The sequence below is a fragment of the Salvelinus fontinalis genome, chromosome 38 (genome assembly GCF_029448725.1).
Source record: "Salvelinus fontinalis isolate EN_2023a chromosome 38, ASM2944872v1, whole genome shotgun sequence".
NCBI classification, from domain to species: Eukaryota; Metazoa; Chordata; class Actinopteri; order Salmoniformes; family Salmonidae; genus Salvelinus; species Salvelinus fontinalis.
In genome coordinates, this window is record NC_074702.1 from 14957272 (window position 1) to 14982988 (window position 25717).

General features: G+C 46.5%; 1 protein-coding gene across 1 annotated transcript in view; it reads right to left on the reverse strand.

Annotated features, from left to right (window-relative positions):
• Positions 1–25475, reverse strand: part of LOC129838116 (E3 ubiquitin-protein ligase znrf2-like) — an 83326-nt gene extending 57851 nt beyond the window's left edge. The window contains exon 1 of the mRNA XM_055904850.1: positions 24454–25475. Coding sequence (XP_055760825.1) covers positions 24454–24865 — 412 coding nt within the window. The 5' untranslated portion in view covers positions 24866–25475. The remainder of the gene's footprint in view (positions 1–24453) is intronic.
• Positions 25476–25717: the final 242 nt, after the last annotated feature.

Below are 25717 nucleotides of genomic sequence, written 5' to 3' on the forward strand. Positions count from 1 at the left end.
CCTTTTCCCTCTCGCTCTCATCCAACACTTCCCACACTGCCCCTACTCGGATGGTATCGCGCCGTCCCAACCTTCGCTCTCTCTCCCCCGCTACTCTCTCCTCTTCCATCCTATCATCTCTTCCCTCTGCCCAAACCTTCTCCAACCTATCTCCTGATTCTGCCTCCTCAACCCTCCTCTCCTCCCTTTCTGCATCCTTTGACTCTCTATGTCCCCTATCCTCCAGGCCGGCTCGGTCCTCCCCTCCCGCTCCGTGGCTTGACGACTCATTGCGAGCTCACAGAACAGGGCTCCGGGCAGCCGAGCGGAAATGGAGGAAAACTCGCCTCCCTGCGGACCTGGCATCCTTTCACTCCCTCCTCTCTACATTGTCCTCTTCTGTCTCTGCTGCTAAAGCCACTTTCTACCACTCTAAATTCCAAGCATCTGCCTCTAACCCTAGGAAGCTCTTTGCCACCTTCTCCTCCCTCCTGAATCCTCCTCCCCCCCCCCCCTCCTCCCTCTCTGCAGACGACTTCGTCAACCATTTTGAAAAGAAGGTCGACGACATCCGATCCTCGTTTGCTAAGTCAAACGACACCGCTGGTTCTGCTCACACTGCCCTACCCTGTGCTTTGACCTCTTTCTCCCCTCTCTCTCCAGATGAAATCTCGCGTCTTGTGACGGCCGGCCGCCCAACAACCTGCCCGCTTGACCCTATCCCCTCCTCTCTTCTCCAGACCATTTCCGGAGACCTTCTCCCTTACCTCACCTCGCTCATCAACTCATCCTTGACCGCTGGCTACGTCCCTTCCGTCTTCAAGAGAGCGAGAGTTGCACCCCTTCTGAAAAAACCTACACTCGATCCCTCCGATGTCAACAACTACAGACCAGTATCCCTTCTTTCTTTTCTCTCCAAAACTCTTGAACGTGCCGTCCTTGGCCAGCTCTCCTGCTATCTCTCTCAGAATGACCTTCTTGATCCAAATCAGTCAGGTTTCAAGACTAGTCACTCAACTGAGACTGCTCTTCTCTGTATCACGGAGGCGCTCCGCACTGCTAAAGCTAACTCTCTCTCCTCTGCTCTCATCCTTCTAGACCTATCGGCTGCCTTCGATACTGTGAACCATCAGATCCTCCTCTCCACCCTCTCCGAGTTGGGCATCTCCGGCGCGGCCCACGCTTGGATTGCGTCCTACCTGACAGGTCGCTCCTACCAGGTGGCGTGGCGAGAATCTGTCTCCTCACCACGCGCTCTCACCACTGGTGTCCCCCAGGGCTCTGTTCTAGGCCCTCTCCTATTCTCGCTATACACCAAGTCACTTGGCTCTGTCATAACCTCACATGGTCTCTCCTATCATTGCTATGCAGACGACACACAATTAATCTTCTCCTTTCCCCCTTCTGATGACCAGGTGGCGAATCGCATCTCTGCATGTCTGGCAGACATATCAGTGTGGATGACGGGTCACCACCTCAAGCTGAACCTCGGCAAGACGGAGCTGCTCTTCCTCCCGGGGAAGGACTGCCCGTTCCATGATCTCGCCATCACGGTTGACAACTCCATTGTGTCCTCCTCCCAGAGCGCTAAGAACCTTGGCGTGATCCTGGACAACACCCTGTCGTTCTCAACTAACATCAAGGCGGTGGCCCGTTCCTGTAGGTTCATGCTCTACAACATCCGCAGAGTACGACCCTGCCTCACACAGGAAGCGGCGCAGGTCCTAATCCAGGCACTTGTCATCTCCCGTCTGGATTACTGCAACTCGCTGTTGGCTGGGCTCCCTGCCTGTGCCATTAAACCCCTCCAACTCATCCAGAACGCCGCAGCCCGTCTGGTGTTCAACCTTCCCAAGTTCTCTCACGTCACCCCGCTCCTCCGCTCTCTCCACTGGCTTCCAGTTGAAGCTCGCATCCGCTACAAGACCATGGTGCTTGCCTACGGAGCTGTGAGGGGAACGGCACCTCAGTACCTTCAGGCTCTGATCAGGCCCTACACCCAAACAAGGGCACTGCGTTCATCCACCTCTGGCCTGCTCGCCTCCCTACCACTGAGGAAGTACAGTTCCCGCTCAGCCCAGTCAAAACTGTTCGCTGCTCTGGCACCCCAATGGTGGAACAAACTCCCTCACGACGCCAGGACAGCGGAGTCAATCACCACCTTCCGGAGACACCTGAAACCCCACCTCTTCAAGGAATACCTAGGATAAAGCAATCCTTCTGCCCCCCCCCCCCCTTAAAAGATTTAGATGCACTATTGTAAAGTGGCTGTTCCACTGGATGTCATAAGGTGAATGCACCAATTTGTAAGTCGCTCTGGATAAGAGCGTCTGCTAAATGACTTAAATGTAAATGTAATGTAAATGTATTGTAAAATATTCCCTAGCTCAGGAATAGTTAAAATACATGGAACGGCTGGGGGTCCCTGAGGAAAGGTTTGAAAACTCTTGGTCTACACCACCTACCTCTTGACAGATTCATCATCACCCTCCTGTAGGCGTTTAAAAAAAAAGATTTACTTCCAAATTCTGTTAAACATAATGACACAGAGAATGAATAGTGTCTGATTAAAAGAGATATAGACTAATTAGCAGCCAATGATTTTGTATACTTAATTCAGTGTAGAGAGAGAGGGGGGTAGAGAGAGCGAGAGAGAGAATCCCTGAAAACACAAGACCTGACTACCCTGGGAGTGCGTCACAATCTATGGATAGATCGCTTCAAACAGGGAATCTAGACTCAGGCTTATAGACAAAAGGAGAAAACTGTCAAACCACACCTAGTGTAATAACCCAGTGTAATAAGAGCCTCATTCCTAACATAACACAGATAATCATGTCTTTGTAACTTTTTAACAGGATCATAAATTGCCAGCCCAGGCAGCAGTTAAGGACATGTTCTGCTACAGTGGCTTGTAAAAAATTACCACAGTTTTCCCAGGCATTCCAGTGGTACTATACTGCAGACCACCATTCACCTTCAGTACAAGGGCAAATAACTTTTTACATGAAGTTCGGTACCCTGGTTCGGTTTCCTGGAGCGTTTGTGAGAATTCTACAAATACGTTTTGCTTTCACAAGACCTGAAAAGAACCGTTTCATTGTAGGATTATCACACATTTTACATGACGTTAGCGATCTTACAATGAGCCAAAAAGTTCCATGCGACTTCTGCTGCCGTGTCACAATACCTGGTACCGATATTCACACAGGTCCAGGATTCATTTCAACCAGGGTTTGTTTGCATTTCACACATGCTTTATAGCGTGGATCAGGGTACCAGACGCTCCAGGATCCGGATAATAAGGGGATATATGACAGCGTACTCAGTGTAGAGTAGCACACGTAAAGCAGGTGTGTTTTAACTACTAGGACATAACGTACTCAGCATACAGTAGAGAACACATGTAGCATAAACCAGGACATGGCATCTTAGCATTACTAGGATAAAGGGAACAACTGGAACACATGTAAACCAAACCATATTGTAGCATCATGTGTGTCATTCAGCAACTGTTTCTTTGACCCAGATGGAAAACTTACTGGATGTATCGTCTAACTCAGATCCAGTCAACTGAAACAGCACAGTACATGAGTAAGGAACAAAAGAAAACCCAGCACACTTGTAGTATTTTCTGTTTAGACCTAGAGTAGCTTAGGTGTTAGGCAGCAGTACAGCATTACGCAATGGTAATATGGCAGAACAGTCATTTCTAGTCAAATTCAGTGTCCTTGGTTAACATGCAGCCCTACAGGAGATATGAAAACGGAACAGTCAAAAGAGGCAAAACAACTTAACTGAGAACAGCTACGGTGTTAGTATTGTACAAGCAACACATGTTGTGAATGACAAAAACAGCAAAACTGTACATGTCGTGGAGAAATGTACAGATTTACAGCCCTGCGTCTTGTGCTGGAGATGGGCTTCTCAAACCACTGACCCTGTGGGGAATTACTTTTTCCAGGAGGGATGAAGGGAAGAAGGAAGGAGGAGTGAGGTAAAGAGGAAGTACACTAGAGGGAGAGAGATTGAAAGAGAGAGAGAGAGAGAGAGAGAGAGAGAGAGAGAGAGAGAGAGAGAGAGAGAGAGAGAGAGAGAGAGAGAGAAAGTACGCTTTGGCAATGTGTGCATTGTTACGTCATGCCAATATAGCAGGGGGGCAGAGAGAGAGACACAGAGAAACAGGGAGGGACAGCGAGAGAATGATAGAGAAACAGAGAAACAGGGAGGGACAGAGAGAGAATGATAAAGACACAGAGAAACAGGGAGGGACAGAGAGAGAATGATAGAGACACAGAGAAACAGGGAGGGACAGAGAGAGAATGATAGAGACACAGAGAAACAGGGAGGGACAGAGAGAGAATGATAGAGACACAGAGAAACAGGGAGGGACAAAGAGAGAATGATAGAGACACAGAGAAACAGGGAGGGACAGAGAGAGAATGATAGAGACACAGAGAAACAGGGAGGGACAGAGAGAGAATGATAGAGACACAGAGAAACAGGGAGGGACAAAGAGAGAATGATAGAGACACTGAGAAACAGGGAGGGACAGAGAGAGAATGATAGAGACACAGAGAAACAGGGAGGGACAGAGAGAGAATGATAGAGACACAGAGAAACAGGAAGGGACAGAGAGAGAATGATAGAGACACAGAGAAACAGGGAGGGACAGAGAGAGAATGATAGAGACACAGAGAAACAAGGAGGGACAGAGAGAGAATGAAAGAGACACAGAGAAACAGGGAGGGACAGAGAGAGAATGATAGAGACACAGAGAAACAGGGAGGGACAGAGAGAGAATGATAGAGACACAGAGAAACAGGGAGGGACAGAGAGAGAATGATAAAGACACAGAGAAACAGGGAGGGACAGAGAGAGAATGATAGAGACACAGAAAAACAGGGAGGGACAGAGAGAGAATGATAGAGACACAGAGAAACAGGGAGGGACAGAGAGAGAATGATAGACACAGAGAAACAGGGAGGGACAGAGAGAGAATGATAGAGACACAGAAAAACAGGGAGGGACAGAGAGAGAATGATAGAGAGACAGAGAAACAGGGAGGGACAGAGAGAGAATGATAGAGACACAGAGAAACTGGGAGGGACAGAGAGAGAACGATAGAGACACAGAGAAACAGGGAGGGACAGAGAGAGAATGATAGAGAGACAGAGAAACAGGGAGGGACAAAGAGAGAATGATAGAGACACAGAGAAACAGGGAGGGACAAAGAGAGAATGATAGAGACACAGAGAAACAGGGAGGGACAAAGCGAGAATGATAGAGACACAGAGAAACGGGGAGGGACAGAGAGAGAATGATAGAGACACAGAGAAACGGGGAGGGACAGAGAGAGAATGATATAGAGACAGAGAAACAGGGAGGGACAGAGAGAGAATGATAGAGACAGAGAGAAACAGGAAGGGACAGAGAGAGAATGATAGAGACACAGAGAAACAGGGAGGGACAGAGAGAGAATGATAGAGAGACAGAGAAACAGGGAGGGACAGAGAGAGAATGATAGAGAGACAGAGAAACAGGGAGGGACAGAGAGAGAATGATAGAGACACAGAGAAACAGGGAGGGACAGAGAGAGAATGATAGAGACACAGAGAAACAGGGAGGGACAGAGAGAGAATGATAGAGAGACAGAGAAACAGGGAGGGACAGAGAGAGAATGATAGAGAGACAGAGAAACAGGGAGGGACAGAGAGAGAATGATAGAGAGACAGAGAAACAGGGAGGGACAGAGAGAGAATGATAGAGACACAGAGAAACAGGGAGGGACAGAGAGAGAGAGAACGAGAGAGAGACAAGGGCCAAGGTCTAGCACCTCTGTCTGGGTAAATGATTTCCCCTGCCACACACAATATTTTGATATTGTTTCAAAGCTCGTGCAGCATGTTGGCTTTCAAATGGTTAGAGAAGCAGAGTTAGTGGAGTGCAGCATGTTGGCTTTCAAATGGTTAGAGAAGCAGAGTTAGTGGAGTGCAGCATGTTGGGCTTCAAATGGTTAGAGAAGCAGAGTTAGTGGAGTGCAGCATGTTGGCTTTCAAATGGTTAGAGAAGCAGAGTTAGTGGAGTGCAGCATGTTGGCTTTCAAATGGTTAGAGAAGCAGAGTTAGTGGAGTGCAGTATGTTGGCTTTCAAATGGTTAGAGAAGCAGAGTTAGTGGAGTGCAGCTGGTTGGCTTTCAAATGGATAGAGAAGCAGAGTTAGTGGAGTGCAGCTGGTTGGCTTTCAAATGGTTAGAGAAGCAGAGTTAGTGGAGTGCAGTATGTTGGCTTTCAAATGGTTAGAGAAGCAGAGTTAGTGGAGTGCAGTATGTTGGCTTTCAAATGGTTAGAGAAGCAGAGTTAGTGGAGTGCAGCATGTTGGCTTTCAAATGGTTAGAGAAGCAGAGTTAGTGGAGTGCAGCATGTTGGCTTTCAAATGGTTAGAGAAGCAGAGTTAGTGGAGTGCAGTATGTTGGCTTTCAAATGGTTAGAGAAGCAGAGTTAGTGGAGTGCAGCTGGTTGGCTTTCAAATGGATAGAGAAGCAGAGTTAGTGGAGTGCAGCTGGTTGGCTTTCAAATGGTTAGAGAAGCAGAGTTAGTGGAGTGCAGTATGTTGGCTTTCAAATGGTTAGAGAAGCAGAGTTAGTGGAGTGCAGTATGTTGGCTTTCAAATGGTTAGAGAAGCAGAGTTAGTGGAGTGCAGTATGTTGGCTTTCAAATGGTTAGAGAAGCAGAGTTAGTGGAGTGCAGTATGTTGGCTTTCAAATGGTTAGAGAAGCAGAGTTAGTGGAGTGCAGTATGTTGGCTTTCAAATGGTTAGAGAAGCAGAGTTAGTGGAGTACAGTATGTTGGCTTTCAAATGGTTAGAGAAGCAGAGTTAGTGGAGTGCAGTATGTTGAGGCACTGGAAGTGGGATGTGGTGGGGCTATGGCAGGGTGGTCTGCTCGTGATTGCCCACCATTTCTTCTCCAACTCTTCATCCCAAATGGCACTCTATTCCCTATATAGTGTAGTTCACTACTTTTAACAAAAGTAAAGACCAATTAACACCAGCGAGCGCCGACGAAGACCAGTGAGGAAAATGGGATTTACAGTCCTGGCAGAGCAGAGCTGTGCCCATCCTGCTGCCGTAAATAGGCTAAGTGGCAGGAAGTGTCATTTTGTGTAATTCTCTCTCTCTCTCGCTCTCTCCCTCCCTCTAACTTCTCATACTAACTGTATGTATGAAAATGTGGCTTATTAAGGACCACCGCTACTGCATTTGACAGTATCTGGTGTTTGGGACCTTGTAAGAGCCCAGATTGAGTACTGTCTCTAACCATAAACAGGAAGAGAACTGGTATAGTTTCCACAGACAGTCAGCAGCAGTATATCTCTACAGTTGTCCCCTGTAGGAGAGAGAGAGAGGATTACACAAAATGACACTTCCTGCCACTTAGCCAATTTACGGCAGCAGGATGGACAAAGCTCTGCTCTGTCACGACTGTAAATCCCATTTCCCTCACTGGGCTTCGTCTGCGCTCGCTGGTGTGGGAACAGTGTCTGGGCTTTGGGCCCAGCAAGACAGTAAAGTTACCTTCAACATGCTGCAGAATGTTATTACTACATAGAGCCACATAAGCAACTTCCTCAGAAGCATACAAACACACATGTTGTGCCTTTCTCTAATATGAGTTTTGAGTGTACATTGAGTTGACCCCAGTCTCTCTCATGGGGTATACGTAGTCCGGAGTTAGCTGTACTCCCGCCAGTCTACTACTACTAGACTACTTTGAGTTGACATTTGTGAAGGCAACATGCATAAACATGCTGTGCAGTGTCTCAGGGATGTGAGTGACATCAGCCATCCTATGGTGCTAGACTGGAGGATCTTCCCTATCATGTGACTTCAGCTTCATAACTAACTGCATTTGTTGTGGAATCATGAATACCTTACACTCTGTCGTGCTCTGACTGGGCTCGGTATCACAGCCTACCTTTCCTGCCTGCACATCCAGACATGCCTGTTTATGTGTGTGCGTGTGTATCTCTGTGTGTGTGTGTGTGTGTGTCTCAAGTGGACGAGGCAGTGGTGTAGTTCATCACACGATGAGGAGGAAGATTGACTATTGATTCCTGGATGGATGGTCTGGTGTGTCTAGGTGGACTTCATACAGCAGCAGGCACACAGACAGTGCCAGAACGTGAGAGGGACATACTAAACGACTGCATGGACACATTATAGGCCTTCATCTGGGCAAGTTGAAATGGTCGCTCATATGGCTCAGTGTTACAACATGGTGATAAATGGCCAGATTTATCAACAACACAGCAGCCATCTAAACAGCCCCAGTCCCTGTACTTTTACAGAGTGGAAAAACACAGACCCCAACAAACAGACACATCATCATTACACAAGACAAGTATCCAGCCCTGAATATAACACACTACACACAAACACCAGAACACACTACCCTTTCCCACCTGGACAAAAGGAACACCTACGTGAGAATGCTATTCATTGACTACAGCTCAGCGTTCAACACCATAGTACTCTCAAAGCTCATCACTAAGCTAAGGTTCCTGGGACTAAACACCTCCCTCTGCAACTGGATCCTGGACCTCCTGACGGGCCTCCCCCAGGTGGTAAGGGTAGGTAGCAACACATCCGCCACGCTGATCCTCAACACTGGAGCACCTCAGGGGTGCGTTCTCAGACCCCTCCTGTACTCCCTGTTCACCCACGACTGCGTGGCCAGGCACAACTCCAACACCATCATTTAGTTTGCAGACGACACAACAGTGGTAGGCCTGATCACTGACAACGATGAGACAGCCTATAGGGAGGAGGTCAGAGACCTGGCCGGGTGGTGCCAGAATAACAACCTATCCCTCAACATAATCAAGACAAAGGAGATGATTGTGGATTACAGGTAAAGGAGGACCGAGCACACCCCCATTGTCATTGACCGCGCTGTATTGGAGCAGGTTGAGAGCGTCAAGTTCCTTGGTGTCCACATCACCAACAAACTAGAATGGTCCAAACACACCAAGACAGTCGTGAAGAGGGCACGGCAAATCCTATTCTCCCAAAATATTTGGCATGGGTCCTCAGATGCTCAAAAGGTTCTACAGCTGCAACATCGAGAGCATCCTGACTGGTTGCATCACTGCCTGGTATGGCAACTGCTCGGCCTCCGACCGCAAGGCACTACAGAGGGTCGTGCGTACAGCCCAGTACATCACTGGGGCTAAGCTGCCTGCCATCCAGGACCTCTACACCAGGCGGTGTCTGAGGAAGGCCCTAAAAATTGTCCTAGACCCCCAATGTGCGGAGGCACTGGTAAGTTGAGGTAGTATGTACATGTAGGTAATGGTATCGGCGTTGAAAAATCATAATCGGTCGACCTCTACTTATTTTTCACTTTCTTTTTACTGTTGTTTTATTTCTTTACTTATCTATTGTTCACCTAATACCAATTTTTTACTTAAAAATTGCACTGTTTGGTTAGGGCCTGTAAGTAAGCATTTCACTGTAAAGTCTACACCTGTTGTATTCGGCGCACGTGACAAAAGACTTTGATTTGATGAACTGTCTTCCTCTCACAGGGGAAGAGGAGGAGGAACTGTCTTCCTCTCACAGGGGAAGAGGAGGAGGAACTGTCTTCCTCTCACAGGGGAAGAGGAACTGTCTTCCTCTCACAGGGGAAGAGGAGGAGGAACTGTCTTCCTCTCACAGGGGAAGAGGAACTGTCTTCCTCTCACAGGGGAAGAGAAACTGTCTTCCTCTCACAGGGGAAGAGAAACTGTCTTCCTCTCACAGGGGAAGAGGAACTGTCTTCCTCTCACAGGGGAAGAGGAACTGTCTTCCTCTCACAGGGGAAGAGGAACTGTCTTACTCTCACAGGGGAAGAGGAGGAGGAACTGTCTTACTCTCACAGGGGAAGAGGAGGAGGAACTGTCTTACTCTCACAGGGGAAGAGGAGGAGGAACTGTCTTACTCTCACAGGGGAAGAGGAACTGTCTTACTCTCACAGGGGAAGAGGAACTGTCTTACTCTCACAGGGGAAGAGGAAGAGGAACTGTCTTACTCTCACAGGGGAAGAGGAACTGTCTTACTCTCACAGGGGAAGAGGAAGAGGAACTGTCTTACTCTCACAGGGGAAGAGGAACTGTCTTACTCTCACAGGGGAAGAGGAACTGTCTTACTCTCACAGGGGAAGAGGAACTGTCTTCCTCTCACAGGGGAAGAGGAACTGTCTTACTCTCACAGGGGAAGAGGAGAAGGAACTGTCTTACTCTCACAGGGGAAGAGGAGGAGGAACTGTCTTACTCTCACAGGGGAAGAGGAAGAGGAACTGTCTTACTCTCACAGGGGAAGAGGAGCTGTCTTACTCTCACAGGGGAAGAGGAGAAGGAACTGTCTTACTCTCACAGGGGAAGAGGAGAAGGAACTGTCTTACTCTCACAGGGGAAGAGGAGGAGGAACTGTCTTACTCTCACAGGGGAAGAGGAGGAGGAACTGTCTTACTCTCACAGGGGAAGAGGAGGAGGAACTGTCTTACTCTCACAGGGGAAGAGGAGGAGGAACTGTCTAACTCTCACAGGGGAAGAGGAGGAGGAACTGTCTTACTCTCACAGGGGAAGAGGAGGAGGAACTGTCTTACTCTCACAGGGGAAGAGGAGGAGGAACTGTCTTACTCTCACAGGGGAAGAGGAGGAGGAACTGTCTTACTCTCACAGGGGAAGAGGAGGAGGAACTGTCTTACTCTCACAGGGGAAGAGGAGGAGGAACTGTCTTACTCTCACAGGGGAAGAGGAGGAGGAACTGTCTTACTCTCACAGGGGAAGAGGAGGAGGAACTGTCTTACTCTCACAGGGGAAGAGGAGGAGGAACTGTCTTACTCTCACAGGGGAAGAGGAGGAGGAACTGTCTTACTCTCACAGGGGAAGAGGAGGAGGAACTGTCTTACTCTCACAGGGGAAGAGGAGGAGGAACTGTCTTACTCTCACAGGGGAAGAGGAGGAGGAACTGTCTTACTCTCACAGGGGAAGAGGAACAAGAGAGAAGAGAAACAACAGGGAAAATACAGATGTAATTCTCCTGTAACAGCGGAGCGGAGGAGAACTATGTCTCCTGCTTTTTGGTCAAACACCACTATTTCCCCAAATAAATGTCAAAGGTCCCACTTCCTCTTCAGTGTAACTGTGTCTGTTATTGGGCAAGAGGACAGATCATATCCTAAATGTTACAAACAAACCCAGTCTACCCCATGACAGACAAAAGTCAGGAAACAGATGGGTCTGAACAGCATACTGTAGGCACTAGGCCTTTAACACTAGTACCCTCAGGAGAGTGCAGTGCAGTCTAGTAATCAGGTCAACAACTGGAGACGCAGATTACGATCCACCCCCTTTCATAGTGAAAGACAAAGGGATCATCAGCTAAATGCTGGGTCTTATATATCAGGGAATTTTGTGTGATGAAGAAATAAAATCCTGCTTGGGCTATTAGATAGTCACTCAGTAAATATTGACTAACCGAATAGAGCACAGACAGGCCATTTGAATGCAAATGTATGGAACCATTAGAATATGGTTCACTTTGCTGCAAGTTGTGGCCGTTTCGCCACGGTGACTTGTCGAAAGCACTTAATTTAATCCTTGATGCTAATTTTTGACAAAATTAAGACTGTTTGTGAACAGTTTGTGCGGCTAAAGAGTGGGAGGAAACTGCTTAGCCGTCGATATAAGAAGCGGAACTGCTTAGTATGAGAATAATACTCCTACAATAGATATCTAACCGAGAGAGCGTGTGGCTTTCTCTACTGGAATGTGGCTAAGATGGGTATAAGACACTTCAGCATGGTTCGTCATAATCATCTTCAGGTCAAATCCTTTTTTACTGCTGCCGATTACTGGAAAGGAGCAGGAAGTTAAGTGAGAAGGTGATAACTAAGTGCAGCGAGAGCAGTGAACACATGACACACACAAACACACGCCTACACACACACACAAACATTTCCTCACTATCAGAGAGTACCATCAGACCATCTTACGTCATTTTACGTCTCGTCTCATCCACTGTTGTTTGATTCTGTCCATGTTTGCAGTGGGTGTCTGCGACTCTATGTGTGTGTATGTAGACTATGTACACATGCATGAATGTGTGCATCGGAAAGTATCGGAGCAGAAGCAATGGAAGCTGGTCAGCTCTGACTATGCTGTATAACAGTGTAGTGTAGCGTGTCTGTCCATTAAAGATGCGTTATTTTTTTGATAATTTCAGCGAGTAGTTTTGAAAGTAGAGCTCACAAGCCAAAATGGGTCCCCGAAAATTGAGCACAATTGTTTCCAACGTCATCCATTTCGTATGATATGTAACATCCTGCAAAAAGGGACGTACATTTTTGTCTGCAATTTGCATGATACGTTACAAATGTGTAACTGCTTCAGCCTTACAATCAGACTGCCAAACAGCCATCCATCCAAGCCACTAACCCGTCCCTGCCCCCATCCTAATCTGTTCTCATGTGTTCCCTGTCTGCCTCATAACCTAAGCTTGACAGTGGCACCTCCCTTCCCTCCTGCCCTGATCTCTGCTCCCTGATCCCTTGCTCTGGCCTCACTGTCCTCTATCCTCCGTCCTTTACCCTGGCCCCCTGGCCACCTGACCCCTTAAAGTGGAACTCAAAGCGTTTTACAATATGAAATCTTATTCAGATCTGTTCATATACACTCCCAGCAAGCACTTTTCACATTTTCATAAATTCATAGACTGTTTGGGAATTACGTATAGTAAGGCATTTGTGAAAATTCTATAGCAATATAGAGTGGGACAATTAATAGACATGGAGTAAATAAAACCTAATAAAAAAGTGTCAGTCCTGTCCAGGACCGGACTCTACACAGACCCATGCACCATAGCCAATCAGAGCTACAGTAGGCCTATATGCAAATAATGATGCTGCCAACACCATGCTTCACAGAAGTCAGATTAGCACCAGCATACAAACCACAGACACCACAGTACCTCCCTCTCCCCACCCTTTATCCTTTCTTCAAATACACCACAGTACCCTTTGTCTGCTCCCCTCCCTCCCACTTCAGACTGCTCCTCCTGCAAAACAAATCCACTAGCTGGTGGACTACCCTAATACTGTATGTTTAGTGGTGAGTGTACACACAATCGTTCACCCGGCGGAGGGTGGGAGTATTCTGGTTGGTGCACCAGCACAATACCTGCTGACAGCAAACTGCAGACAACACACACACACTTCCTCCTGCCTGACACTCTTGTCCTGCTCCCTCTGTTCACAAGTGTGTGTGTTTGTGTGTGGGCATGTGTGAGTGCATTTCCATGTGTGTTGACTCACAGCCAGTTGAGTGAGCAGCAGGTGTTGCAGTTGACAGTTAACTGACTCTCTGTGTGCACTACTCTGCTCCACTCTACAAAGACACACTGACACACTGGATCTCTACCTCCTCTGGTTCTCTGCCATTGGAGCAAGATGAGCCTCCACATCTAGTTCTCCAGAGACCACCAGACGCTCCTGTCATTAAGTGTGTCACTCGTAAAGACAAAACGGCATCTTTAAAGGTGGAATGCCAGATCTTAAAAGGTGGAATGACAGTTTTACATGTGCAGCCAGGACCATGTGAGTTAATGACGGGACAAATGAGACATATTGCCACATTAACACACAGCCCTATCAATAGATGACACGGCTCAGATGATGACTGTCAGGCCTGGGACGGAGAGGGGAGACCAGCTGTTAGCTAACAGACAAACATACAGACAGATGGATGGATGGACAGGCAGACAGGCACAGACAAGACAAATGCAGGCAGACACAGACAACCAGAGTCTCAACAGAACAACAGCCTGCGTTCATCACAGAGAGGAAACATAGAGGCAGGTTAATAATTAGGCAGAGCCTTATGCATAGTCACATCCACACACCAACAACCTGTTGTTGGGACACACTAACCAGCGATATGGCATTATGGAGTGTCAGTGTGTGTGTGTGTGTGGTGGGGAATTTCCATTTTAATGACAGAGTGGGTTGTCTACAGGTGACTAAGGTGAGGCAGGGCTCGGTATAGATTAGCTGTCACTGTGGTCAATGGTTGAGCGAGACCCACCTTGCTCTAACTGAGAAAAGAAGGGCAAGGTAGCTCGTTATGTCCCATCATCATGTCATCTTTCACTCCCCCAAATCACCCATTCTGTACTCCATACTCAACAGCCCATAGTGAATTCTTTACTCTATCCTCTCCTGACCACTTCTTTCATCATTCTATCTATCAAGTTGAAGGAATCGCCTTTTAACCATCCCCCCCCTCTCTCTCCTTCCCCCTCCCTCCCTCTTTCCCTCCCCCTCCCCTCTCTCTCTCCCCCTCTCCCCCCGACTTTCACTTTGAGCTCTTGCCTCTACAAGTTGAGAGCAGAAGAATGTGCCAGTCTGAAGAGAATGAAGGAGAGCCATCACAAATTAATTCATGTATGTAGCCAAATGCACTGGGCGTCAGTCAGGTAGGCACAGAGACAGGCATGAAATATCAAGTGCACACTGTGGTGGAGATGAGAGACGAGGGGTGAGAGGAGGAGTTAACTGAGAGAGAGAGAGAGAGAGAGAAAGAGGCCTCTCAAGCATTTGTTGTATGCTAGTATTGCTAGATTATGAGGACGGTAGTCCAACATGGGAATAACACAGGACAGTCAGCAGGCAAAACAAGACAGTGACACTATCTCTGTCAGTGAGTGTGTGTGTGTGTGTGTGTGTGTGTGTGTGTGTGTGTGTGTGTGTGTGTGTGTGTGTGTGTGTATATGTGTGTGTTTCACATGACTGCAGTAAGTGAGTGGTGAGAAAGGCATTACCCATGCTGCTGTACTTTGATCACTGTCACATGAGAAATTACATAACAAAAATAATTCCAGAAGACGTGATTTGTTGTTCAGGGTCAGCTTGAGTCAATCTGTGAAGCAGTATTTTCACTGCTGATTTGACATAAAAGCCATTATTATACCACTGTAGTTTCACACACACACACACACACACACACACACACACACACACACACACACACACACACACACACACACACACACACACACACACACACACACACACACACACACACACACACACACACACACACACACACACACACACACACACATACATAAGCACACACGCACACACACTCTCTCTTGACCAAGCCTTCCTCAGTAATCCAACCATGTCGGTTATAGGAGACAAATGCTGATATATTCAGTCCATAATTAATATGTTCACTCCCATCGGCAGCTCAACCGCAATTGATTTTTCAATCTGTTTACTGTTAGCTCTGCACTGCAGCCATTTTGTCAGATGTACTCCTCTCTCTCTTGCTCGCTCGCACACACACACACACACACACACACACACACACACACACACACACACACACACACACACACACACACACACACACACACACACACACACACACACACACACACACACACACACACACACACACACACACACACACACACACACACACACACACACACACACCTTTCTTTCACCTTTGATCACCCTTATTCTTCTCATTTTGACCGCTCATGAATTTATTCATTTTATTACTCTGCCGTTTTTTAAGTCATGCTCCACTCCGTCCTTGACTTTTCCTAAATAGGCCTATATAACACACTGCCTCCTGACAGTAGGGCCTGCTCCACTCCGTCCTTGACTTTTCCTAAATAAGTCTATATAACACACTGCCTCCTGACAGTAGGGCCTGCTCCGCTCTGTCCTTGACTTTTCCTAAATAGGCCTATATAACACACTGCCTCCTGACAGTAGGGCCTGCTCCGCTCCGTCCTTGACTTTTCCTAAATAAGTCTATATAACACACTGCCTCCTGACAGTAGGGCCTGCTCCACTCCGTCCTTGACTTTTCCTAAATAAGTCTATATAACACACTGCCTCCTGACAGTAGGGCCTGCTCCGCTCCATCCTTGACTTTTCCTAAATAGGCCTATATAACACACTGCCTCCTGACAGTAGGGCCTGCTCCACTCCGTCCTTGACTTTTCCTAAATAAGTCTATATAACACACTGCCTCCTGACAGTAGGGCCTGCTCCGCTCTGTCCTTGACTTTTCCTAAATAGGCCTATATAACACACTGCCTCCTGACAGTAGGGCCTGCTCCGCTCCGTCCTTGACTTTTCCTAAATAAGCCTATATAACACACTGCCTCCTGACCAACAGTTTGAAAGCACATTGTCCAGCTGATAATCACACGAATAATTGCCTTGAACCTAAACTATACCGAAACGAATTTCACACATATAACAACAGATTACATGATTTAATTAAAGAATGAGAGGGAGAAAGAGGGAGAATGGGTGAGTTGATGAGCGAGGGGAAGCGAACGATCCTAATTATGTAATCACCAAATGTGAACGAAGAACAGGGCAGGTCATTCTAGCGTATTGATCCATTCTAAATATAATCTTCAGATGGTATGTACCCTCTATCAGTCCACCGAATCAAATAAGTCTTATCAGTCTACTCTGACCTACTTGGAGCAGGCTACACAGTGAGAGTGTGCGTAATTGTACGTGCTGAACGGCTTTCAATATCTGGGAAAATATCGGCAGCAGGTGAGCCAGTGTCGAAGAATGTGGTGATGAGGCTTGTGGAACCTTGCGTTGGCAAGGAGGGAAATGTCACCATGGACATTTTCTTCAATTCACTGTCATTGGCGAACAAATTGCTTGCAAAGGAAAAACATTGTCCGGCACCATGAACAAAGTGAGACGGGAGCTCCCTCCCTCTGTGCAAAATAAGGCACCTGCACAGCCATTGTACTCCACAACGACAAGACACAACAAGAGGAAACCGGAGACTATTACGCACTACAACCAAACAAAGCATGTCAAAGTGTGTCAAGCAAGTGAAAGGTATGAATATTGAGTCAAATGTTAGGACAAGTGGATAACAGCTAAATGAAATCCAACTGATGCCATTGCGTGAAGACGCACACAAGCCCGAGCTGACTATGTTTGACTGCTGTCATACCGACACGAGTCATTATAATGGCATTATTGCGTTTGTGCTGCGTTTCACTATTTAGGCTACTGATGTTTTCATCATTTGACCGCTCGCCTTGGTGTTTGGGGTATTGGTATTTATTTTGTAGTAATAAAAATAAACTGTTACCGTGATCCAACACAGATGCATTCTGTTTCATACTTGTAACAATCTCAATCCACAAAAAAAATTGATTGAACACTTGAAAATTTGTATTTATTTATTTATGTAGCCTGTAGTAACATAAACTAATGAACATGCTATTGTGTTATTTGAAATCAAATAAAATAGTATTCTAAAGTTACCCAAGGCCTTCATAAACACAACTAAATTATTATTTTTGCAATAACATATGAAATGTATTAATTGTACTGCTAGAATGTTGCAGTCAGAATGAATGAATAAAAAACAGAAATACCTTATTTACATATGTATTCTGACCTATTGCTATGAGACTCGAAATTGAGCTCAGGTGCATCCTGTTTCCATTGATCATCCTTGAGATGTTTCTACAACTTGATTGGAGTCCACCTGTGGTGAATTCAATTGATTTGACATGATTTGGAAAGGCAACCACCTGTCTATATAAGGTCTCACAGTTGACTGTGCATGTCAGAGCAAAAACCAAGCCAAGAGGTCAAAGGAATTGCCTGTAAAGCTCCGACACATGATTGTGTCGAGGTACAGATCTGGGGAAGGGTACCAACAAATTACTGCAGCATTAAAGGTCCCCAAGAACACAGTGGCCTCCATCAGTCTTAAATAGAAGAAGTTTGGAACTACCAAGACTCTTCCTAGAGCTGGCCGCCCGGCCAAACTGAGCAATCGGGGGAGAAGGGCCTTGGTCAGGGAGGTGACCAAGAACCCGATGGTCACGCTGACTGAGCACCAGAGTTCCTCTGTGGAGATCGGAGAATCTTCCAGAAGGACAACCATCTCTGCAGCACTTTACCAATCAGGCCTTTATGGTAGAGTGGCCAGACGGAAGCCACTGCTCAGTAAAAGGCACATGACAGCCTATGAGAAACAAGACTCTCTGGTCTGATGAAACCAAGACTGAACTCTTTGGCCTGAATGCCAAGTGTCACGTCTTGAGGAAACCTGGCACCATACCTAAGGTGAAGCATGGTGGTGGCAGCATCATGCTGTGGGAATGATTTACAGCGGCAGGGACTGGGACACTAGTCAGGATCGAGGGAAAGATGAACGGAGCAAAGTACATAGAGATCCTTGATGAAAAGCTGCTCCAGAGCGCTCAGGACCTCAGACTAGCGCGAAGGTTTACCTTCTAACAGGACAACGACACTAAGCACACAGCCAAGACAATGCTGGAGTGGCTTAAGGACAAGTCTCTGAATGTCCTTGAGTGGCCCAGCCAAAGCCCGGACTTGAACCGATCGAACATCTCTAGAGAGACTTGAAAATAGCTGCGCAGCGACGCTCCACATCCATCCAGACAGAGCTTGAGAGGATCTGCAGAGAAGAATGGGAGAAACTCCCCAAATACAGGTGTGCCAAGTTTGTAGCGTCATACCCAAGAAGACTCGAGGCTGTTCTCGCTGCCAAATGTGCTTCAACAAAGCACTGAGTAAATGGTCTGAATACATATGTAAATGTGATATTTCTAAAAACCTGTTCATGCTTTGTCATTATGGGGTATTGTGTGTAGATTGATGAGGGAATTACTTTTTAAATCAAATTTAGAATAAGGCTGTAACATAAGAAAATTTGGAAAAAGTCAAGGGGTCTGAATAATTTTCGAATGCACTGTATGTCACGCCACCAGGGCCAGAGTAGAGGACAGCAGCTGAACTTTAGTAGGCCTTTAACTACTGATTATTACCGGGAGCTCCAAACTGAGAGGAGAGGGATCATGGATTGAGATGCTCCAGTTGTTCACTGAGTCAACAAATATGTAGCCTATCTTCTAATATAAGCTAACTTCTACAGCTTGTAGTTGTGTGCTCCATCAAATGAGCTAAACTTCAAAATGAGAAGCTGTCAAAACTAGTTTTCTGGACCACCACTACAGACCAAAGCACAGGCTAAGACAGTCTAAATCACAGACCAAAACACAGACCCAGAAACATGCAACCAAAAGCACATGCTCAATACAGACCACAAAAGCTACTAGCACTTTAGACCAAGACAGCCCTAAACCCTTGCTGACCTCCCCTCAATGCTCATCTCCCCACCTTTCCTTTGGTTCCTTATGCCGTCCAGCGTTCAAGGCAGTTCAGGGATTTACATAACACAACCAGCCTAGACTTTACACCGGCAGAAAGCAGTTATGATACCAAATGACAAATCAACGTCCCAAATGGCTCCCTGTTACCACAGGGCTCTAGTGCACTACATAGTGAAAAGGGTGCCATTTTGGACGCACCCAAATACATCTTATTGTAGATGGAAAATATTTTATAATTCTTTCTACTTCTATCACCAATAAAATATGGATTTCCACTCTTTTGTCTTGCCTTGTTGACACCTTAGGGATCTAAGGGGTCCCGTGTGGCTCAGTTGGTAGAGCATGGCGCTTGCAACGCCAGGGTTGTGGGTTCATTCCCCACGGGGGGACCAGGATGAATATGTATGAACTTTCCAATTTGTAAGTCGCTCTGGATAAGAGCGTCTGCTAAATGACTTAAATGTAAATGTAAATCTTCCATCACTGAGGAAGGAACAGGAACCTACAGTTTAATATTTCACCCAGGAGACAACTCTCTCTAATGCTCTCCTGTCCTTCCATCTGACTGGGCTTATAGCTGGGGGCCATTGGCAGCAGCCAGCCAATAGCGCTGCAGGACGGTAGTATAGCACTATTCCTTCAGTAGTGCAATCTTAGTGAATACTCACAGGGAGACAATCGTCCTTCGTTTCAGCCTGTAAATCAAGCCAGCTCAGCTCCAGCTTTCAAACAAAACTTCTCCATGAAACTGCTACTCCATGAAACATCTATTTCAAGTTATTTACTATTAGCTGTCTATAACCACTGTCTGTCTCCCAGCAGTCCGTCATTCACCACACAAAGAATGACTGTAGGTAGCGCCATGAGGATTCCCCTGAGACGAGTTTCATTGGCAGGACACTAAAATTACAGCCTACTGAGTCTTCTGAAGCTTGTGTTCCCTCCCACCATTAATGTTATTTACTCAGACCACTGTGTATTAAGGGGTAGAGAACAAATATATACATTGGGAATTCAATCTGATGAAATGGGAAGGAGATATTTCAAAGCAGACGTTTTCTTTCTGGGTGTCTGGGCTAGACGTTGGATCAGGTCGGACGGTTGACCCCTTTATTACAGCAGGTGTGTGGACCTGTTCATCTGTTCCAGGCCCCTTAACGTCTTAGTGGGGGCAGGAAAGGTGTGACTCTGATAAAATGATGTGATACATGACACCACCTGACACACTTTGTACTACAGGTTGTCCCTGACGACATAAACACAATACTACAACTAGCTAGTATTTTTTTTAAAGAAACAAAAAAGACAAAATTGTATATTTCCTGTATGTTCTTTCTCTGTTCCAGAATTAGGACCCTCCTGCTTTCAGACAAACACATTTATAGTAATTGAGCAATTGTTTCAGACACAAACAGGTGACTGAAAGGGAGAGTGTCGTACACACACTTGTGTACTGGTCTTATTTCCGCCTAATGTGCCTTTTTAAGCTTCCCTCTTACTCAGTGGTCAAAACTGCCTCCTCGCATAGTCTCACAAGGCAAGTTGTGCTTTCACCTCTTTTCAGAAATCAAATAAACACATCTATTATTGCTCTAGGCAGCCATGTCATAGGTAACGTAGGTGTATCTGTGGTGTGGAAGAGCACATTCAAAGAAACGACCAGCAGCACTGCTCCCCTGGGTAAGTTCAAATGTGTGGTAAGGTTAAACAGAAGAGTCGCCAAGCCGCTTTCAGTGGGAAAACCTCCTACTAACTGTATAAATAACAAAACAAGTTACAGAACACCTGTACCCAAGAAACACCTGGCTGCAAGGTGCTTGCGGGGAATGAACAGGGTCAAGTTTTTCTTTCATGATAATACTGTATTAACATGACCCTGACTCAGCCACTAAACTATTATTTCATTATCATTAGAGAGAGAGATGAAGGGAGAGAGAGATGAAGGGAGAGAGGGGGGGTGAGAGAGAGATGAAGGGGGAGAGAGGGGGGTGAGAGAGAGCAAGCGAGAGAGAGAGAGAGATGAAGGGAGAGAGAGGGGGGGTGAGAGAGAGATGAAGGGAGAGAGAGGGTGGCTGAGAGAGATGAAGGGAGAGAGGGGGGGTGAGAGAGAGATGAAGGGTGAGAGAGGGGGGTGAGAGAGAGATGAAGGGGGAGAGAGAGGGGGTGAGAGAGAGATGAAGGGAGAGAGAGGGGGGTGAGAGAGAGATGAAGGGAGAGAGAGGGGGGTGAGAGAGAGATGAAGGGAGAGAGAGGGGGGTGAGAGAGAGATGAAGGGAGAGCGAGGGGGGTGAGAGAGAGATGAAGGGAGAGCGAGGGGGGTGAGAGAGATGAAGGGAGAGAGAGGGGGGTGAGAGAGATGAAGGGAGAGAGAGCGGGGTGAGAGAGATGAAGGGAAAGAGGGGGGTGAGAGAGAGATTTTTATTTTATTTTTATTATTTTTTTTACCTTTATTTAACTAGGCAAGTCAGTTAAGAACAAATTCTTATTTTCAATGACGGCCTAGGAACAGTGGGTTAACTGCATGAAGATGAAGGGTGAGAGAGGGGGGGTGAGAGAGAGATGAAGGGAGAGAGAGATGAAGGGAGAGAGAGGGGGGTGAGAGAGAGATGAAGGGAGAGAGAGGGGGGAGAGAGACGTGCTCAAACAGCCATGGAGAAAGAGTCCAATACAGTAAACAGAAAGATTGGTACACTGTGCCTATTTATCCCTCTCCTTCCAAGGACAACAACATTCTCTCACTCACTACCACCAGTGAAAAGAGCAATAGAACCAAATATAAACACTCATAGCATTCATGGAACTATGCCTAAAATAAACATTGTTTACGAAACTGTGTCTTCAACTCATAAAACATGAAATTCACATTGACACGAATAAAGAAAAGAAAATGCACTGTTGTTGAATCTCAAAAAGCAGAAGTAGATCCCAGCCAGTCAAAATAATGTGTGTGTGTGTGTGTGTGTGTGTGTGTGTGTGTATTTGTGTGTGTGTGTATGTATGTATGTATATGTGTGTGTAAAACAATATCCCCCCTCTGCTCTCAGACACACAGGAGTCTAAATTCTAACTGTGTTTACATCGGAGTGGATCTGATGTGGTTGAGGCTCACCCTGACAGAACACGCCACGACCCGGGTGCAGGAAGAAGGTCGAGAGCAGAGAACAGGCTGGCCTCTCAACACAGAACACAAGAGCTGCCAGGAAATTCCATCTGAGCAACCAATGACTCAACGACTCAACAACATGGCTGCTCTGTTTTCACCACAGGTGCTCCAGCTGTGTGAAGTATTAACTTACACCAGACATAATACCCAAGGCATATACTGTCTGTAGGCTATATTGTGTGAGAGTGAATAGCTGGCCTGTGGTGCATTAAGATTATTAAGTGACATCAGGGATTCTGGAGGCTGGCTAGTATATTGTGAGAGTGAACAGTGCAGCTGAGGTGAATACATCTGTGAAGTCTGAACCTGGTTGTTTCCTATGAAACGATAGCAGGGCTTCTGCAGGCTGTGTATGTTATGTGAGAGTGAACAGTGCAGCTGAGGTGGATACATCTGTGAAGTCTGAACCTGGTTGTTTCCTATGAAACGATAACAGGGCTTCTCCAGGCTGTGTATGTTATGTGACAGTGAACAGTGCAGCTGAGGTGAGTGGAGAACAAATCCAATTAGAGTTTTAATTTAATTGCAGCTTGAGATCAGGGTGAGTGTATCAAAGAAGGCACAAGGGAGAGAGAAGCAACGTCTGAATGAGCAGGGCTGCAGAATTTGGACAGAAATTCAATGGGTTGAGTTGATGATTGAATGGTTCAATCAGTTGGTGCTCGATTGTTTAGGTCTACAATCCAATGGGAGAATACATGCCTCCTTGACCTGCATGGTCCATCACTGGTCAATCACACGTTCCAAAGACGGGCATGTAACCTTACAAACATCATGGTACTGGCAATCTACTCCTATAGTCAAAAGTAGTGCACTATATAGGGAATAGGGTGCCTTTTGAGATACATCCCGTGTTGGACTTGATTAATTACTTGAGGCATGTTAGATGAGGCATGTCGAAGCTTCCCTTTCTGAAAGTTAAAGGAGAATCCAGCTAATGGATTTAGAGTGTCAGTGGCATGTGAACATTCAGAGCCATGAGAATTGCTGAGCAAATATTCCCCAGACCCAGATAAATCCATGTCATTTCTCCCTCCCTTTCTCTCTGTTTTATGATAATTCCCCTCAGAGATATGGAGAAAGCAGAGTGAAATGACTTTCTCTAAAGTAATCTCTCTGTTTCTCTCTATTCAGCATGTCTGCATATTTAGCAGCTCACTGCAAAGTAACCCTCATCTTTTGGGTGGTTTTCTGGACCTAATCTGTATAATTCCTAGACCAAACTAATCCTCAAACAGCATGTCGGAAGAGAAAGGCAAACAAGCTCTGCTGATACTGAGTTGACAGTCTGATCTGGACTAGGCAGTCTCTCCTTAGACTGGACACAGACAGTAGCCTCATTTAGGAGGAGGGATTCTCATATCACTGATTAGCTTGCTCAATAACTATAGTAGTAGGCTATAACTGACTATTAACCAACTATTATACCTTTGCTTCTTCAAGCAGATATCAATGTCACTCTGTTAGCTACATCAGGGTCTGCTGAAACTGCTGGTGAGAGTTAGTCTAGTCTGTCTCCCCGACAACTATATGTCATGTGGGATGATCATTGACGGGGATGTATCATACTGAAGTGGACATGATGTGGGTTGTGGTTGCAGAGAGCAGATGAATGACCCCTTTGCCCCATTGCGCCAAAAAAGGCTGTTTGGTATCACAATCACTGCTGAAAATGAACACTCCTTACTATGGTGTGCACTGTAAAAGTAAATTATGGTGATGAGGAGGAGGAGGATGAAGATGGGGAAGATAAGGAGGAGGAAGAGGAGGAGGCGGGAGTTATTGAATCATAGCCTATGCATTATGACTGTAAACTATGATCATCTAACATGTTGTTACAACACTATTATTTCACAGTTATTCCTACAAACATGTCATCAAGTTGCAAGTAGCTGTAAAACTGAGGTTAGGACACATTTGATCCACACTGGTGAGTAACAGGTGTAAAACACATTTAGACAGAGAAGGTGACATTTCCGTGAATAAAACTGAGAATCAACACTACACAGACACAAATTGCTAGCTGCATGCTGCTACCTTATTGTCAGCCAGTCTCTTACCTCCAAAAAGGTGAGGTGAAAGGTGTGCTGGTAATGATCCAATCAACAACCGGGGACCCCCTTGCCCCCCGCTGGACCTGTCCCTCTCTGCCTCCTCCGGGGTGCTGCTGCCAGACTCCTGTGAGCTGTAGGCTCCACTGCTGTTGGGGATGTTGATGCCTGACTGGGGTCTTGGCCCTGACCCTCCAGAACTGCCTCCCACGGACCTCGTTCTGGGGCCAATGTGTTGACTGGAGGTCGCTGTGGTTCCCGAGGCCCCGTGAGCCGACTGGCCGTACGAGTGATAGCTCATTGCCATGGCTGCAGTCCTACTGTTCCCATTGCTGGTAGTAGAGGTGCTAGAAGGTAGATCCGAGCCCGAGTAAGCCCTGGTCCGTCCGTTAGCCGCTGGGCTGCTCTGCTTAGCCCCCATGTCGGTCGCTGGTGCCAACACACGTCCACAGATTTACCCTGAATGATTAAAGGGCTCGTGCAGCACGGCGGCTGTCAGTGAGTGTGCCACATTTAAAACGCAAAGGGACAAGTACACGACCACCCAGTCCAGGACAGTGATTCAAATTTCAATTCATAAAAGTAACTGACAGCGATACAAAACAGCGGTTTGGAAAGCTGTCCTTATGGTGCGCTAAAACCAAAGTAAATACGCATGACATTAAAACTTTGCGAAGAGTTCATAACATGTCACGACCATAATCCAGAATAAGTAGTTGTTGCCATTTTGCAGTTAGAATCTTTCCTCGTCCCGGTTGCTTGTTTTGGATTAATATGCTTTGGATGTTGTTTTCTGAATAATGACTGTCCGCCATACGCCCTCACTACGAAAGTGAAGAGCCACGCTCCCCACGCTTCCTTCTTAGCCGACCTCAGGCAGTCACAGTGAAACTATTATAATGTAGGAGGAAGTGATGGAGGGAAGGGCATGACAGAGAAACAGCAGAGCAGAAACGATAATAGCCGGGACGGTGGTCCGTGCGCACAGCACTGAGCACTGACTTGGTTGCGGAGTGAGTCGAGTTTGGAGGCGGATCCTCTGTCTTTGTGCGTCAGGTTACGTCAGCACCAGCAGTGCACAAGACATCAATAACAAGAGCAAGCCTCATTCAGGAGTGGCAAGTCTGGGCAATAGGATCAAGGACAGTGGGAAAGGACTGAGGCCACTTTTAGTACATGTTAAATTAAATGCATTTGTTGCTGGAAACGAGCGACAAATACATCGAGGCAAACCTGCAAACTCAGTTATGGTTCATGCCCCTCTTACAGAGCA